Source organism: Brienomyrus brachyistius, chromosome 12 (assembly GCF_023856365.1).
Source record: "Brienomyrus brachyistius isolate T26 chromosome 12, BBRACH_0.4, whole genome shotgun sequence".
Classification (NCBI taxonomy): domain Eukaryota; kingdom Metazoa; phylum Chordata; class Actinopteri; order Osteoglossiformes; family Mormyridae; genus Brienomyrus; species Brienomyrus brachyistius.
This window is the reverse complement of record NC_064544.1, coordinates 10805672-10822510: the sequence shown is the minus strand read 5'-3', so window position 1 is coordinate 10822510 and position 16839 is coordinate 10805672. Positions and strand designations below refer to the sequence as shown.

At 38.2% G+C, this 16839-nt stretch overlaps 1 protein-coding gene across 4 annotated transcripts; it reads right to left on the bottom strand.

The window, feature by feature from the left end:
* Positions 1-3166: 3166 nt before the first annotated feature.
* Positions 3167-16833, bottom strand: LOC125704732 (uncharacterized). 4 transcript variants are annotated; one of them, XM_048970700.1, is made up of 19 exons: positions 15898-16833; positions 14651-14774; positions 14345-14507; positions 14013-14205; positions 13783-13836; positions 13268-13354; positions 12927-12998; positions 12631-12717; positions 12290-12361; positions 11994-12080; positions 11653-11724; positions 11357-11443; positions 11016-11087; positions 10720-10806; positions 9211-9282; positions 8960-9065; positions 7652-7722; positions 5047-5133; positions 4788-4925 (listed from the first exon to the last, which is right to left on the bottom strand). In XM_048970700.1, the coding sequence occupies exons 2-18, from the start codon at positions 14766-14768 to the stop codon at positions 5119-5121; spliced, it is 1515 nt and encodes a 504-aa protein (XP_048826657.1). In that variant the 5' UTR covers positions 14769-14774; positions 15898-16833; the 3' UTR covers positions 4788-4925; positions 5047-5118. The 4 variants fall into 4 exon arrangements, with proteins under 4 accessions (XP_048826655.1, XP_048826656.1, XP_048826654.1 ...); XM_048970698.1 differs by lacking the exons at positions 10720-10806; positions 11016-11087; positions 11357-11443; ... (9 more) ...; positions 14651-14774; positions 15898-16833 and adding exons at positions 3167-3712; positions 5310-7566; positions 9996-10611 and having other exon boundaries at positions 4863-4925; positions 8960-9068; XM_048970699.1 differs by lacking the exons at positions 10720-10806; positions 11016-11087; positions 11357-11443; ... (9 more) ...; positions 14651-14774; positions 15898-16833 and adding exons at positions 3167-3712; positions 5310-7566; positions 9996-10611 and having other exon boundaries at positions 4863-4925.
* Positions 16834-16839: the final 6 nt, after the last annotated feature.

Sequence of the window (16839 nt, the reverse complement as noted above, 5' to 3'; positions counted from 1 at the left end):
TATATATATATATATATATATATATATATGTGTGTGTGTGTGTGTGTGTGTGTGTGTGTGTGTGTGTGTGTGTAATATTTAAACATTTTCATTCCGATGGATGGACGGACCGGATGGGACGGTGTGTTTTATACGCGTCTAAAAAATTCGTCAAGGAGGATAAGAAGGTCGGTGGGTCTGTCTCTCTGTCTAAGAAAGTAATATATATATATATATATATATATATATATATATATATATATATATATATATATATATATATATATATATATAAATCTGTAATACAGGCAATACATCTTGTTCCAATTCTAGAAACTTGACTTCCTAATGCCCCAAAAGGAGAACATGCTGTGCCTCTATGTTAGAAATCCGTGCCTTTGTTCAAAGGGACATCAGAGCGATTCCTATAGCTGACAGCATACCAATGTCAGTGCTGGACCCTTAAGCGAAGCCCTTAGGCCCAAACATGTAACCGGAGACAATAAATGGGTGAGCTTGAGCTCTGACCGCAAATTCACTCCTCTGTGTATCTGCTTCTCGTTGGAGGGCAATTAGGGATGCTCGGAAATCAAAGAAAACATAGCTACGTGCTCCAAAATCAAATACAGTGTCTAACTCTTGGCACCCTCCTTTTGAAGGGGTTTACCCGATGCTGTACGAGAATCTTTACTGTCACGTGGACAAATGCCTTCGGAAATCTGCGTCAGCAGAGTTCGCTACAGTCGGAAACATTGTGACAATCGACAACTTGGCATAACGTGGACAGAGAATACATACAAGACAAGATACACAGCAGAGAGGCGCAAACGCAAGGTATGTTGAAACAGTATAATTTCGATATTGAAAAGTACACACATAACCTGTAAAGACAGTCTAAAAACATGGCCAAAGTCAAAGAGAATCATGTTTGAGTTGTTTATTGAATCTCTGTCTTTTTTTTTTTTTTTATAGAAAATGCACCCATCTAAATACACAGAGACATTTCAACCAGATTCAGGCTTCGTGCTCGGAGATTTCCTACATACTTGCGTTTATACAGTTTTCAACCTCAAATCTACATAGAGTTAAACAAACACTGTCTTTCACCCTTAAGCTACAGTCTTTCAGGCCAGAGCTGAAGGACAAGATGTCATGTTTTTTTTTTTAAAGTGCAGGTACATGAAGTAAAACAGTCCTTTGCAAACCAGAGGATCTCCTACTATGGGATGGCAAGGGTACTATCTTCGGATCCTGGTGGGCTATTTACACACGATATTGTTCTCTTTTGTATCACAGTTTCTGTATTTTTTTTCCTTTCTTCAAGCTATGAATCTGAACATTGCAGCCATTTGTGCCATGCATCAAGAATGCATTTAACTGCGGCGTTTTTTGCAGTTAAACTTCTTGCTGATGAACTGGAATATTTAAGCCGGGAAAAATGGAGATGAACTGAAGCAAACCTAACAAAAACCGCGATCGGTGTCTTTACGGGTCCAGAGCAAAAACACCAGAATATTTCTGAATACGTGAGGGAATGAAGATGTAGAAAATCCCAAGAATTGTTAAAAATGTTTATACACACGGCATCCTGAAAGGACAGCATAAGGGATCAAAAAACCCAAGACATCGTTCTGCTGACCGTCAGAGAAAAACTTACAAGTGTCACCTGTTAAAATCTTTGCTAAAAGCAAGAGTTCAGGAATTGTGTCAAACTATTCAAGTAAGTGTATGCGAGACAGTTTATTAGTTAAAAAGATCCATTTCAACCGTTTATTTGTTAAAAAATCCCACTGCTTACTTAAATTTCGGAAATATTTCACTGAGGAGTCAGCAGATCAAACCATAGTACTTAATAGCACCACAAACAAACAAAAAATCATTTGCAATTTAATGTAAAAGGAGAAAAATGGCCGACTGTAATTTCACTGTAGAATTACGAGGGTGTTACACGACTAACCTCTCAGATGATATCCCTTCATAAAATTCAGAAGAACGGCAACATACATTCAGCAGCTTCACCGTGAACATAATTATTAATCCTAAATAATTTGCATAAAACAAAACAGGGCGGAGACGCGCTTTGCTTATGAGCATTAAGGAGTTGGCCAATCAGGTAGTCCTTCTCAAATAAATATAAATAAGTTTTTCCGAAGCAGCCTGAAAAGCAGTGTGAATGTAGAGCGTTGCTATTGCGGCATTCAGCGAGCTATTCGCCAACATCAGCTGTCCGAGGTTTTTCGGAAGATCAGGCTCTGAAATGGTAGAATAACATTCCTTTGTGTATACAAATACCCCTTAATACCCCAGCAAATCACACCTAAAAAGGTAGATACTATAGCCTTGATTGATAGATATTAGATGGAGGATTCACAACCAATCGGCTTCACATCCAAAGCTAATTCAGTGAACAGATTAACACATTTTCTATTAAAATGTACTTTTTAAAGGACAAGTACTGTCGCTTGAATTTTTTAATATTTGAGACATTTATGTTGAAAAACAGTACATGCTAGTGACCCGGAATCATGGCTAGGTTGGTAAAACAAGCTGTCCTTGGTTGGATGAGATGAAACAAACACGTCGGGTACACCTATCCTTATGGGGTCCTTTCATTCACTTCTATGGGAAAAATGCTAACGCTAACTATGACAACCTTAAACCCCACCCAGCCCCAACCATAACCATAAGTAACCAAGCAAAATGCAAGAGTTTTTGAAATTTTTAGTTTTTTTTCATAGCAGTCACTGATTTCTATGAAATAAAAAAATGAATATTTATCACATTATGGGGACATTGTGTCCCCATGAGGATAGGTATACCTGCTCTCTCTCTCTCTCTCTCTCTCTCTCTCTCTCTCTCTCTCACACACACACACACACACACACATACGGGTTTTTAAGTCTTAAGAGGACTTTGCCTCCCAAACCAGTTGAAACATGGTTTTAGGGGACCCACCTTTCCCTTTGCTCTAGAGAAGTGCTGTAAACATCAAAAAAATTATTTTGCTTTGCACAACACAAATATCACTTCATATTAATTCTAAAGTAAATGAAGCTCTTTACATTACCACCTGACACTATGGTAGCATATGGGAACCTCCCAAGAAACTCCCTCCTACGACGAGAACATTGTTTGTGAGGTCATACATGATTTTCCAGGACATCAAATGAACACACACACAAACATGTCCATTCACTGTGCTAGAAGGTCAGTGATGTTTTATTGGACCTCGAATATGCACAAAAACAAAAATGACTTTTTTCCTGATTAATGAAATGCAGATTACTTATGCACAAGTACTAACGTGAAATTAAAATATTAATATTAAAATAATTAATTTTTTATTATAACTTGTAACAAAAGACTTTCTGCAACTTAAGAGTGCATGACACGAGGGCAAATTCTTTACTCCCCAAAAATTTGAAATAAACAATATTTTTCTCCTTGGCATTTTTGCCTCTATAGAAAATAATATATATTCAATTAGACATGGTTTTCCTTTTTAGTGTGATCCCTCTATTTCTAACAAAATCTCTTATATTTTGTACAGTGCGCCCTGCCAGAACAGGGTCCTCAGCTGACTTGCACTGCTGACACTCTGCCATTGTTGCCAGTTTTCCTTTGGTTATATGATCTTTAAAATGTTTCAATACAGCTGTCACCTCCTGTTTTGACCACTGTGTTCGCGACTTCTTCTTTGAGGTTTTAATTGCTGCTGTAAAAACCTGGCCCACTGTCACAGAAAAAAAACAAATCAGTCAGTATTATTTAGATGCAAACACATACAAATAACTGAAGTAGTTATACATGAGATTGCTGAGAATGATAATGTTGAGCTGGGATATAATTTACTACAGTTGCATGTGTAGGGCAGTTCTTTCAGTAAAGAATGCATACAACCTGTATCGAAAAGCTAAATTTGTGTATTAATTACAAAGGATATAAAAATAGTCATTTATGAAGAATGACACCAGAATTCCTGTGCTATAATCTGTAGTAATGTTAAACTTAACATTATTCCATTTAATTAGCACACAGACATTTAAAAGTTATGTTATCCAAGGTTTAGAAAGCTGAGCTTCACAATGGTTTAAAGATGGATTCATACCCAGGTCATACCCAAATTAATTACACATATTAACTGGCTAAATAAGGCAAGAATTCAACACATAGAATATTGCAAATAAGAGAAACAGCATGAATGTCACTACATGAATGTTACTTGATGGGAGACAGAGGGAAATCCAGATTGATCCAGAGTAGCTCTCCATATGGCTCTTTTTCAGCAAAGGTCCCCCACCACTAAAACTCACTGAGAAAAATGACCTCCCTAGAGACCTGTGACAAAAGTCCTGACTCAGTTGTGTTGCTTTACTCTTATGATGATTGTACAGACTACAAGGTTTTCTTGCCACTGATCACCTGCCAAAAAATCCCAACATAGATTCACTTCCTAGTAGGGCATGCCTGAACAAGAACTTGGGCATAGTTAAATTGGTCTTTAATATATAGATGCTGATACCAGCTATAAACCTTGGAGGAAGGATGAGAATCTTACAGACAAGAGTTCACCACTGCCAGTCTCCATCCTACACGTCACAACTGTTGCATTGTCTTCTCTAGCTATACGAACCCCTTGAGACATCTCCTGTGAGATTCTGGCAGGCAAACCAAAAACCCAGACCCTTCCTCACTCCTTTACTACAAATGGCTTTGGGGAACACCATTCATGTTGCCACAAGTCCCAAAAGCATCAGAATCTATGGCAACGTGTAAGATGTGCCACAACGCCAGCCAAATATACCACTTAGCAGTGGACAAACTTATTGTCTCGGTAATCAAGCTTCTTTCCATAAAAAAATCGGAATTATACTGAAAGTTACCACTGATGGAATCTGTTGAGCCTCCAGCATTATCTTCTGTAGCTGGCTGAATGCTTTGACTTTCTGTAAGAATATGGAACTGCTCAGTCAGTATACATGCAAACAATTCTAGTAGAACATGGAAGAAAAATAAACTGAATATGCTGCTAACACTGCAGAATGCATGAAAATACTTTAAAAATACCATTCAGTCTTGGTGTGCCCAAGGTAGCATCCTCTGTATCACTGTCAGGTTCAGTTCCATCACTGCCATCAGTTAAGTTGATCTCATCTTAAACAAAGAAATCAAATTGAACTAAACTGGGACAATGATGCTACAAAACATATTATGCTCATGTTTTAAAAGTATCTGAGGTGCATATAGTTAACCAATCCAGATGAATGTGCTCAGATTTCACATATTTATCATGAAAAGGACATAGAAGTAGATACTGTACAAAAGCGTACCTTCAATTTCAATTTCATCGAGTGATTTGCCTTGAAAGTTAGGGAGACACCCTTTTTCCATAGCAAGCAGAAGTTTGGATATTTTTGCCAGCTGAGTTGTCGCTTCTGGAAGCCTGTAATACTCACGGTGTACACGAATATCGTGCCCCAAGAAGTCAGCAACTTGATCTAATTCATTGTTTTTCAAATTAAGAATTTGTGATAGAGTGGCCACGTGTTTGCGCAAATGTGTTGACCTGAGATGTTGTGGATTTTGAGCACCACACTGAGTTGCATAGAGCCGCAAGCAATCTTGACCTCTGTAATGACTCTGGCATTTGGGTCTAGCAAACAAGAAGCAGTTATCCTGAACCGCACACTCTGTTCTTTTATTCACCAGAAGTGTTAGGGCATCTACCATATCTGGTGTGAGGAGGACAGCAACCTTTCGACCTCTTTTACCTCTGATTTCAACTCTACTAAAATGACTACAGAGTTTCTGCTCAAATTTGGAAAGACCTACTGCAACATCTGCGTGAAGTAGCGTGTTCTCTCTTTCCTGGAAGCTTTTGAGCTGCATTTTAGATACTTCACCGGCACGCCTACGATTGAAAATAATTACCCTTGCAAGGGTAGCTTTTGCAAGTTCTGCATAACTTTGTGATGATGATGTTTTTTTCAGGTTTTCAGATGCTGCATTGGCAGTAGTTTCCAGGTGTTTATGAAGGAGCTGAACATCATGAGTGAAAGGCAGTGTTGACGGTTTATTGAATTTTGCTTCATTCATTGTGCTTAAAGCCCTGTGTGATATTAGCTCAGACCACTTGGTGGTATATAGCTTTCTGAATGTCTCAGTTGACTTAATTAACTCTTCATCTTCTGCCATTAGACCTCTGCAGTGGATGAGCTCGCAGACCTTTTGCAATGTGTGGCCCAATTTCAATGCTAGGCTTGGCCTTTGGTAGTAGTTTTTTTCTTCGTCATGACCTGACACTTTCTTCACAGCTTCAATAACATGCTGGAAATTAGCTGGTTTTATAGCTTCCTCAAGGCTGTATATAGAGGACTCACTGCGCAATGTTATCAAAAACCTCCCAATTTCTCGAAGCTTCTGACGAATATATTCAAACTTGGTAGGGTCATTTCCATGTTTGTTGAAGAATGACTGCGCTAGCTGAAGAATGCAGAAGTCATTGCGTACAACAGAAGATATGTCATCTTGCTTCATTGCACTCAAGAGCTTCCAAACTCCTCCAGATATCTGCTGCAAAGATGTAGACTCTGCCATGGCAGCCAAACCCAACACTCTGGTCCGTCCCTGATGTTCACTTACTGAACCTGGCTTTGAGGAACATCTTCTCACATGTCGCCATAGTTCTTTACGCCCAAACATTGCTTTGCAGTACATACAATGCACAAACTGTTTTGAATCACAATCTTTGTTTGGCCTTCGTTTTACTTTAAGCAACCCATTTCCTTTCTCTAATACATTGGAATTATGCCGATAGTTCCCCTTGTTCCGAATTTTTTCTAGTAGTCTTTTGCGTTCTTTTGAGCGTTTTGGAAATGACAGTGCTTCTGCAACTTCAACTTCAGTCAAATGGGTTTTTAAATGACGAGATATTTTTGACTGTGGTTTCCCACAAATGTAACAGTAATTCTTATTTTCAGAACAAGAAATGTCTGATGATTGAAGACATTTCTCAGCTCCAGCCATGTTACCCTTTGCTCCTGCCACTGATACATCCTTATAATCTCCAGGCAAATCAAGTGCACTAGTACCACCTATTATTTCCAACTGCTGTTCACTTGTAGGTGTTTTATGGTCTTTTCTGGGCAAAGAAACACGATCTGATCTATTAATTAAAGCGTCAACTTTTGATGATCTTTTGATCTCTGAAAGGCGTTTAACTTGACTGGTGCTTGAAAGTAAATCTGTCCCTTCTGCAGAACTGTCTGACTCATTGTCTGATTCTCCACTTGTCAACTCCTCCAGACAACAAAATAAATCATCCTCATTTAAACAAGACACTTTCCTGGCCTTCAAATACTGTGAACCTTTGCTTACACCTTCCTGGTTCAACTTTGTTTTCTGAGATTTGGTGCACTCTGAGGTGGCAACTTTCACGTTCTGTTCATTTGAGGAACATTTGTTTTGGACATTGTTTACATATCCTGCTGCTAACTCCACTGAACTGCACGATTCACTGTCTGAGTCTGGGACATATTCCTCATCTGAGAGTGACACTTCCTCATCAGAACTTGAAAATCCTATATCCTAGTATCAGAAAAGAGAAAATCACTATGTAGCATTTGTGAAGAGAGATGGTTCATAAGTAAAACTGTAAATATACTGTACTCACCCATGAAAGTGGTTCTTCATCATTCTTTTCAAATTTTGCAAAGCAGTTCTTGTGCCAAAATTTAGAGCACACTATAAGAGAGAAATAAATTGTACTCATATTTCAAATGTATTTAAAATAGGGACACAAATTGTGGCTAATTCCTTTAATCCACAATCAACCCCTATTAGGCCATGATTAGATAAACCCTTAACTGATAGGCATAACAAAAACACACACACAAAATACCAAAGCGTCTTTGAGTTTATGTAAAAGCACTATATAAATAAAAATGTAAAAACAAAGAATGCCCTAGCTAAAAAAGTGCCAGTTTAACATTGGGTCTATGGATGATAATTACATATGTAACAATATAAAACAGTTTAGTCATAAGCGATGATTCCAGGGCTTATACACTTCCTCACAATTAGGATTCATGAAACACAAGTAATATTACCTCTCAATATTACCTCTCAATACATTGTCTCAATATTACCAAGTAATTTTGAGACAGAAAAGTAAAGTTTTTTGATGAATAGCTAATGCCAGGTCTTAACAGCAATCATGTTTGCAAATAGTGAGTTATCTTTAGGATGCTGTGAAGTAACAAATATTTGAATGGGAAGTTTGTACTCAACTACTCTACAAGACAAAGTGCACTGCAAAGAAGATAACTGGCAGTAACCTGGGTTATATAAAAAGCCTGTAGAGAGACTTCAGATATGGGGTTTTTCATTATTTGTGATAGAAAAGGTATACTGGTTTATGGTGTTAAATTAGTTAAGTATATAAACAACACATTGTTTATGCTTGTATTTGAGGGCTCATTAACCCATACAAATGTTACTCTGCACTGCACATTTTGCAATGCATGGCATAACTGTCAGATAAAGCAGCATTCCTTTTTTCATTGTTGGAGGTGTTTCTGTGTATTATTATGGTGCATTCTTGTGGTATATTCCTACTACTGTGCCTTCATATACACAAGTAAAAACATTCCTGGCTTGAATGATAAAACCTCTTCATATCACTTTGTGTTTATGGGAAATGAATCATCTAACTGAGACTGGTGATCAGACAATCTGAACTTTGGCAATCATTAATTAATTTAGTGTTAACATTCCCAATTCAAAGTCAGAGAACACAGAGCAAATGCTACCTTTACTACCTGAATTACACCTTCCAGTTTTTCTCCACCAATCCAAAATCACCTTCAATGACACTAATCTAGCAAAGTAACAATTTGACAAATACTGCATAAGAAACACTTTAAAAAAACCTGCATAATATTACTTACTATCTTAAATACTTGCAAGGACTGTTACTGACCTTTACACCTCAGACCAATCCACTTGAGTGGCGCCACAGGTCCAAAACATGCAGAACATTTGTCCATGCTTGAAAAATTTGCATGGATGACCTCATGCTTACAGGGCTGCTGAACAAAACAAAAAGGAAATTACATTCTGAGTGGGAATTCTTAAAGGCTTTTTAAAAATGACACTAAAAATCACAATATCTCACTATAATTCTGTAGATGGCACACCTACATGTCAAGTATAATTAAAACCTTGCATTACCTTCTCAACATTCTCATTTGGAAATGATGATCTGTGACCCCCTGTCTTGCAAAAATCAAGTTTGGTGGCTACCTTCAAAACAGATTAAATGAAGAAGTTCAGATAAACACAAAAAATAATATCTAGACCAGCAGTCAATAAAAACTGCTAGAATCATTGTCATAATTCATAATTTGGGCAGGCTTAGGACCAAGATCACTGACCTCTCAGACAATGTCAATGCATAAAACACATGCTTATGGGAACAGAAACAACTCTTGCAATTATTTGTGCCAGCTTCCATCCATTTTCCAAACCACTAATCCTACTGGGTCGCCCGGAGCCTATCCCAGAATCAATGGGCACGAGGCAGGGAACAACCCAGGATGGGGGGCCAGCCCATCGCAGCGCACATTCACACACCATTCACTCATGCTCACCTATGGGCAATTTAGCAACTCCAATTAGCCTCAGTATGTTTTTGGACTGTGGGGGGAAACCGGAGTACCCGGAGGAAACCCCACGACGACATGGGGAGAACATGCAAACTCCGCACACATGTGACCCAGGTGGAGATTCAAACCTGGGTCCCAGAGGTGTGAGGCAACAGTGCTAACCACTGCACCACCATACCGCCCCATGTGCCAGCTTCTTGAAGTAATATTTCTACTCATTGGAGTATATGAATAAATAAACTTAGTGAATCATTAAGGAGATATAGAGAGGTCATGAAATCGTTTACAAAAACTAGAAAACTATAACATGTAACATACAGTTCAACAGCTTCAATTAAATGGTGTCTGTACCTCCCCACTGTCCCAATTCAACTGAGAATCAGTTTGGCGTTTTGTGCTCCTACAATACACAAAGTGCAAAATAAACTAAAATAAACTAAATAAGCTAAACACAGTAGATGCTTATTCCTAAACACAGTAGATGCTTATGGTTGCTGATCTGGTGACCCATAGATAATCAGCTGAAGTTCACGTGATTGAATCAGTTGAACAATAGTACTGTAAGACTTAGGTCTTGCAGATCTATTTCTATTTTTAAATTTGTGCCACTCATCAAAAGCTATTTTAATTACAGAAAACTAAGGAATATTATATATATTCTAAGTAGCAACTAGTGGAATTAATAATTAAAGTCACTCATCAGTAATCTAGTATTCTCCATGACCATCCAGTGCATCCTTATGGCATTATTGTTGCGAACTTATTTAAAACCACTGTACAAGACCATTTATGACATGCTGAAACATTTGCACGATGCTCTTAAAACCTAATGTACATGCAAAACACTACTTTCTATAAGTAGTATATGCTCCAGTGTGGTGAACCCGCTCAAAAACACAGCAAAAGGCCATCTATGACATAAATTACAGCTTCATATAAAGAAGACCCCCGAGTCCATGTTTCTGTCAAACACTATATACACACACAACTGATAAAACTCTACGCCGAAACACATTTGCAGGGTCCTCTTAAAACCTAGTGTACCGCCAAACTAGGTTTGTGTTTACACACTTACCTCTTCTGTCTCTTCTCTTAGGACATCTGCATGCTGTCCTTCTGGCAACAACTGGACATTCGTAGTCATTCCCACATCGGTTATGTTCTAGAAACACAAATAAAAATATAATTCCATACTGCACATAGTAGTTATGCTGGAGAGAGCAGAATGTTAACAGTAAATGAAATGCTCCTACCACACATAAGCAAAACTATACAACTAAATCAGTACAAAAAAATTACATAAAACTATCATTGACAGAACTGCATTTCTAATATCTAAGCTCCTAATGCATGGCACATAATGCAAATTACCTGTTCCATTTCTTTGCTAAGTGATGAGTTATCCATCAGAGTATTGGCACAGGGGTCTCCCTCAGAAACAGCCTACAAAATAGTTTTCAGAACAATATTTCATGCAAAACACTGCTTGCTATAAGTGGTCTATGTTCCAGTGTGGTGAACCCGCTCAAAAACACAGCAAAAGGCCATCTATGACATAAATTACAGCTTCATATTAAGAAGACCCCCGAGTCCATGTTTCTGTCAAACACTATATACACACACAGCTGATAAAACTCTACGCCGAAACACATTTGCAGGGTCCTCTTAAAACCTAGTGTACCGCCAAACTAGGTTTGTGTTTACACACTTACCTCTTCTGTCTCTTCTCTTAGGACATCTGCATGCTGTCCTTCTGGCAACAACTGGACATTCGTAGTCATTCCCACATCGGTTATGTTCTAGAAACACAAATAAAAATATAATTCCATACTGCACAAAGTAGTTATGCTGGAGAGAGCAGAATGTTAACAGTAAATGAAATGCTCCTACCACACATAAGCAAAACTATACAACTAAATCAGTACAAAAAAATTACATAAAACTATCATTGACAGAACTGCATTTCTAATATCTAAGCTCCTAATGCATGGCACATAATGCAAATTACCTGTTCCATTTCTTTGCTAAGTGATGAGTTATCCATCAGAGTATTGGCACAGGGGTCTCCCTCAGAAACAGCCTACAAAATAGTTTTCAGAACAATATTTCATGCAAAACACTGCTTGCTATAAGTGGTCTATGTTCCAGTGTGGTGAACCCGCTCAAAAACACAGCAAAAGGCCATCTATGACATAAATTACAGCTTCATATTAAGAAGTCCCCCGAGTCCATGTTTCTGTCAAACACTATATACACACACAGCTGATAAAACTCTACGCCGAAACACATTTGCAGGGTCCTCTTAAAACCTAGTGTACCGCCAAACTAGGTTTGTGTTTACACACTTACCTCTTCTGTCTCTTCTCTTAGGACATCTGCATGCTGTCCTTCTGGCAACAACTGGACATTCGTAGTCATTCCCACATCGGTTATGTTCTAAAAACACAAATAAAAATATAATTCCATACTGCACATAGTAGTTATGCTGGAGAGAGCAGAATGTTAACAGTAAATGAAATGCTCCTACCACACATAAGCAAAACTATACAACTAAATCAGTACAAAAAAATTACATAAAACTATCATTGACAGAACTGCATTTCTAATATCTAAGCTCCTAATGCATGGCACATAATGCAAATTACCTGTTCCATTTCTTTGCTAAGTGATGAGGTATCCATCAGAGTATTGGCACAGGGGTCTCCCTCAGAAACAGCCTACAAAATAGTTTTCAGAACAATATTTCATGCAAAACACTGCTTGCTATAAGTGGTCTATGTTCCAGTGTGGTGAACCCGCTCAAAAACACAGCAAAAGGCCATCTATGACATAAATTACAGCTTCATATTAAGAAGACCCCCGAGTCCATGTTTCTGTCAAACACTATATACACACACAACTGATAAAACTCTACGCCGAAACACATTTGCAGGGTCCTCTTAAAACCTAGTGTACCGCCAAACTAGGTTTGTGTTTACACACTTACCTCTTCTGTCTCTTCTCTTAGGACATCTGCATGCTGTCCTTCTGGCAACAACTGGACATTCGTAGTCATTCCCACATCGGTTATGTTCTAGAAACACAAATAAAAATATAATTCCATACTGCACATGGTAGGAATGCTGGAGAGAGCAGAATGTTAACAGTCAATTAAATGCTCCTACCACACATAAGCAAAACTATACAACTAAATCAGTACAAAAAAATTACATAAAACTATCATTGACAGAACTGCATTTCTAATATCTAAGCTCCTAATGCATGGCACATAATGCAAATTACCTGTTCCATTTCTTTGTTAAGTGATGAGGTATCCATCAGAGTATTGGCACAGGGGTCTCCCTCAGAAACAGCCTACAAAATAGTTTTCAGAACAATATTTCATGCAAAACACTGCTTGCTATAAGTGGTCTATGTTCCAGTGTGGTGAACCCACTCAAAAACACAGCAAAAGGCCATCTATGACATAAATTACAGCTTCATATTAAGAAGACCCCCGAGTCCATGTTTCTGTCAAACACTATATACACACACAACTGATAAAACTCTACGCCGAAACACATTTGCAGGGTCCTCTTAAAACCTAGTGTACCGCCAAACTAGGTTTGTGTTTACACACTTACCTCTTCTGTCTCTTCTCTTAGGACATCTGCATGCTGTCCTTCTGGCAACAACTGGACATTCGTAGTCATTCCCACATCGGTTATGTTCTAGAAACACAAATAAAAATATAATTCCATACTGCACATGGTAGGAATGCTGGAGAGAGCAGAATGTTAACAGTCAATTAAATGCTCCTACCACACATAAGCAAAACTATACAACTAAATCAGTACAAAAAAAATTACATAAAACTATCATTGACAGAACTGCATTTCTAATATCTAAGCATTGTTTCACACAATGTTCAAACACAAAATCCCAGTAATCTCTGCAGTTCTCATCAACACCATATCCTCACAGACAATGCTTTTGTCAAGCACACTTTCACACGCTGATCTCCCTTTTGCAGGGACAGAGAATTACCAGCATTCTCTCTGCATATCCTCATTCAACACACATCTATATCTCCAACTACTTAAACCTAATAATCACACATACAAGAGTTTAACTGAATTACTTTCCCTGTCCTCCCTACCTCACTTGATGTGCTCTGCTCTTTTGGGTGCAGTTGGTCTTTTTCAGTAGCCACCTGTAAATATTAGTTATATATTATGATATACGATAATCATTGTCAATGAGAAAGGCTTGAGAAAAAGAATATAAACTAATGAAAATACTTTTAATCACTTAAGTAACATATCTGGATTTCACCCTTCTTTTGCAGAAGGATGATTATTTCTAAATGGTTCTTTCATGTCTAAATACCTTGCATCTCCATGGCCAGTCAGAGTCACCGTAGTTATATGTAATTTCTTCTCCAGGACTAATGCTTCTGGTTGCGAATAAACATAGATGGGGCTTTCCTGATATGGTGATTTTTTTCATTTTGCTGTTTGGGCTAACATGGTCATCATTCACCAGTCTCCCAAGGGAGCCATCGTCTCGGGCAGCATCAATGCTGTATCACATAAAGTGAAAAGTCAGAAAAACTACCATATTCTAGTAAATATCAGAGCACTAAAGACATTTAAAAATGAGTATGTCAGCAGTCACCAAAGGCTTATATTATGTTAAAGAACATGCAATGTCATACATACCAAAACAATTTTCCATTGAAATAAAATTCAAACATGAACACTTTGAGGGCATCATGATATATTTTCTGTCTACTTTCACATTCATGCCTGCTGATGAGTTGCCCTCTGTATTCCAGAAGAAAATCTCCCCTCTCAAAATGGAATCTGCTGTATACCCCACGGCCTACAAGAGATAGCAAACACTAGATTAAGATCAGCCTCGAATGCTCCTGCACGATGATCCCTGTTAACAATAAGCACCATAACATTAATACACAAAAAAACCCTGGATAAAATCAAATATTCGTACACAAACTTTAAATTTACCTTTATATGAATTTATATATTTCACATAAAGTCCATCTTTGTCTTTACATGCAGATATAAAATATGCAGCCTCTTGTTTTGGAGAAAGTTTTCTACTTCTCAACTTCGAAGAAGCCATCTCCTCCTGTGAAGAATGATTGATGTTTATTCATATATTCAGTTTATATTATTTAGTTTATGTTTTAAGCAGATATTTAATGCATGACATCCCTTTTATTCTACAAATGTAATTCAGTAAGAACGAATGACTAATAAAGTTTGTTGGGAAATCGAATTTACCAAATGAATTCTGGATATGAGCTAACCTAAAGAGCACAGATACAGCCATACTATCCTAAGGACTTATCGCACGACACCGAATCATCCTCGGTGCAATATTTACACAATGAAATCGCTTTATCTGCACTTAATGACTACATAGTGTTCACCTTTGAAACAGAATACGATCGACAATCTGGTATTTATTGTAAATTTCGAAGCAATGCAGATAATGCTTCCGTATTAACAGGGATTAGGAATGTGTAGGCAGTGCCGGTGCACGTATTCGTCACGTAGAGTTCGGTACATCACTTCGGTACACCAGCACTGGAGAGTGTATAATCGGCGAGACCAAGACAGTCTCCCGGCTCCGTTATACCCAACTCGGTTGCTGGAAACATATCCGACATGCTAACTGATTTGAGACGACATCATCCAAGTGTATGTGCGACCAGAGAAAGGCAGAAACAACCTCCGCAAGTTATTCTCCGTATGGCATTTAAGCAGCTCTGCCAGAAAATTCTAACCTGGCATAAAAATTATCGCTACGTAACTGCGGCCATACTCGGAAGTAGGCGACAATTGGATTGTGTTTTCCCTGCTGTAAAGAAATTGCACCGAACCACGAATCCAAAACCGAAGTTTTTCATTATAGTTATGATGTTTTATTTTAGATGTTTTTATTTATTTTACATATTTATTTTTACAATGTGCGAATAAAAGTCTCTTGGGTTTTGTTAATCAGACACGTCGACAGATTTTAATCTTATAAATGAGTTGGTGGTCTCAGTATTAAAAATAAATAATTTAAAAACATATTCTGTTTTCCCTGCTGTACCGAAATTTCACCGAACCATGAATCCAAAACCGAAGTTTGTATCGAACCGTGCATTTTATGTATGGGTACACCCCTTGGAATTTGCATTTAACTCCAGCAATTTGAAAAGAAAACTTAGTCTATTATTCTATTATAAAAACAATTTTCTTACCTGATTACAGTCTGTTCCACGACTTGGATATTACAGGATATTGTAGTGTCCTCTTAGTCTCCTGCTGAAGTCCACCGATAGAAACGAGGATTCGCAGTGAATGACATACCTCTCAGCCAATCACAACCTTAGATGGCTAGTCCAGAACTAGCCAATCAGCAGCCGTAAATCTTAACGCAAGTGTTATTCTGGTGTTTCTCCGGCTCCAGCCTACAGAGGGCGCGATGCTGAATGCAGAGTTTACACTGTGTGAACTGGTTTTCGTGGTTTTGTGGTGTAAGAGGACTTGGCCCCAAAGTTTGCAGGGGGGGTTTTCTAACTTAGATAAATGCATCTGTATTACAGGAATTATGAGGACACCGTCCCTGTCCTCATAATCCCAAATGTCCCGATAATGTCGGCACGTAATCAGGTGAAAAGTCCTGATAAATCATAAAAACCAACGCACACACACACACACACACACACACACACACACACACACACATAAATCACTTGACTTGTTATTATAGTAAATGAATAATAGAATAACCAAACTGCAAATTTGGGAGTAAGATTATTAAAAACGACAAATAACTGCTCAGCAGGGCTTGCATCTAAATGAAAATCTCCCCTTTGTCGAGAGACTGGGCTATATAATCGAAAACTTGTTTTTATAATGTGTAACAGCTCTTTATTAAGGCTTTCGCATGGCTCCATAGATTCCACTTGCTGGGTCACGGTACATGAGCTCTTTGCGAAGCTTCTCAAAGTGCAAACTGCCAGTGGTCAAGGGCCCCCTGCTGGACAGGAGGTGAGTCGAGATGTTGGGTTGAGACTTTCACTCCGCTAATGACACATTAAAAACTTGTATGAGCCTTGACAGCCCTGCTTTTCTCGAAGGACACCATAGACGACGGCAGATGCCAGAGAACTATATAGAAATAATGATGGAGAGCTGGA

Bases quoted from the DNA above. Each gene is read 5' to 3' on its own strand.
- LOC125704732 (XM_048970698.1), bottom strand. From the start codon at position 9,026: ATGGACAAATGTTCTGCATGTTTTGGACCTGTGGCGCCACTCAAGTGG. The intron at 7,723-8,959 runs GTCAGTAACAGT...TCTCTCTTATAG, and splicing joins GATTGGTCTGAGGTGTAAAG to TGTGCTCTAAATTTTGGCAC. The intron at 3,713-4,862 runs GTAACTTTCAGT...TTTCTGTGACAG, and splicing joins CTCAACAGATTCCATCAGTG to TGGGCCAGGTTTTTACAGCA.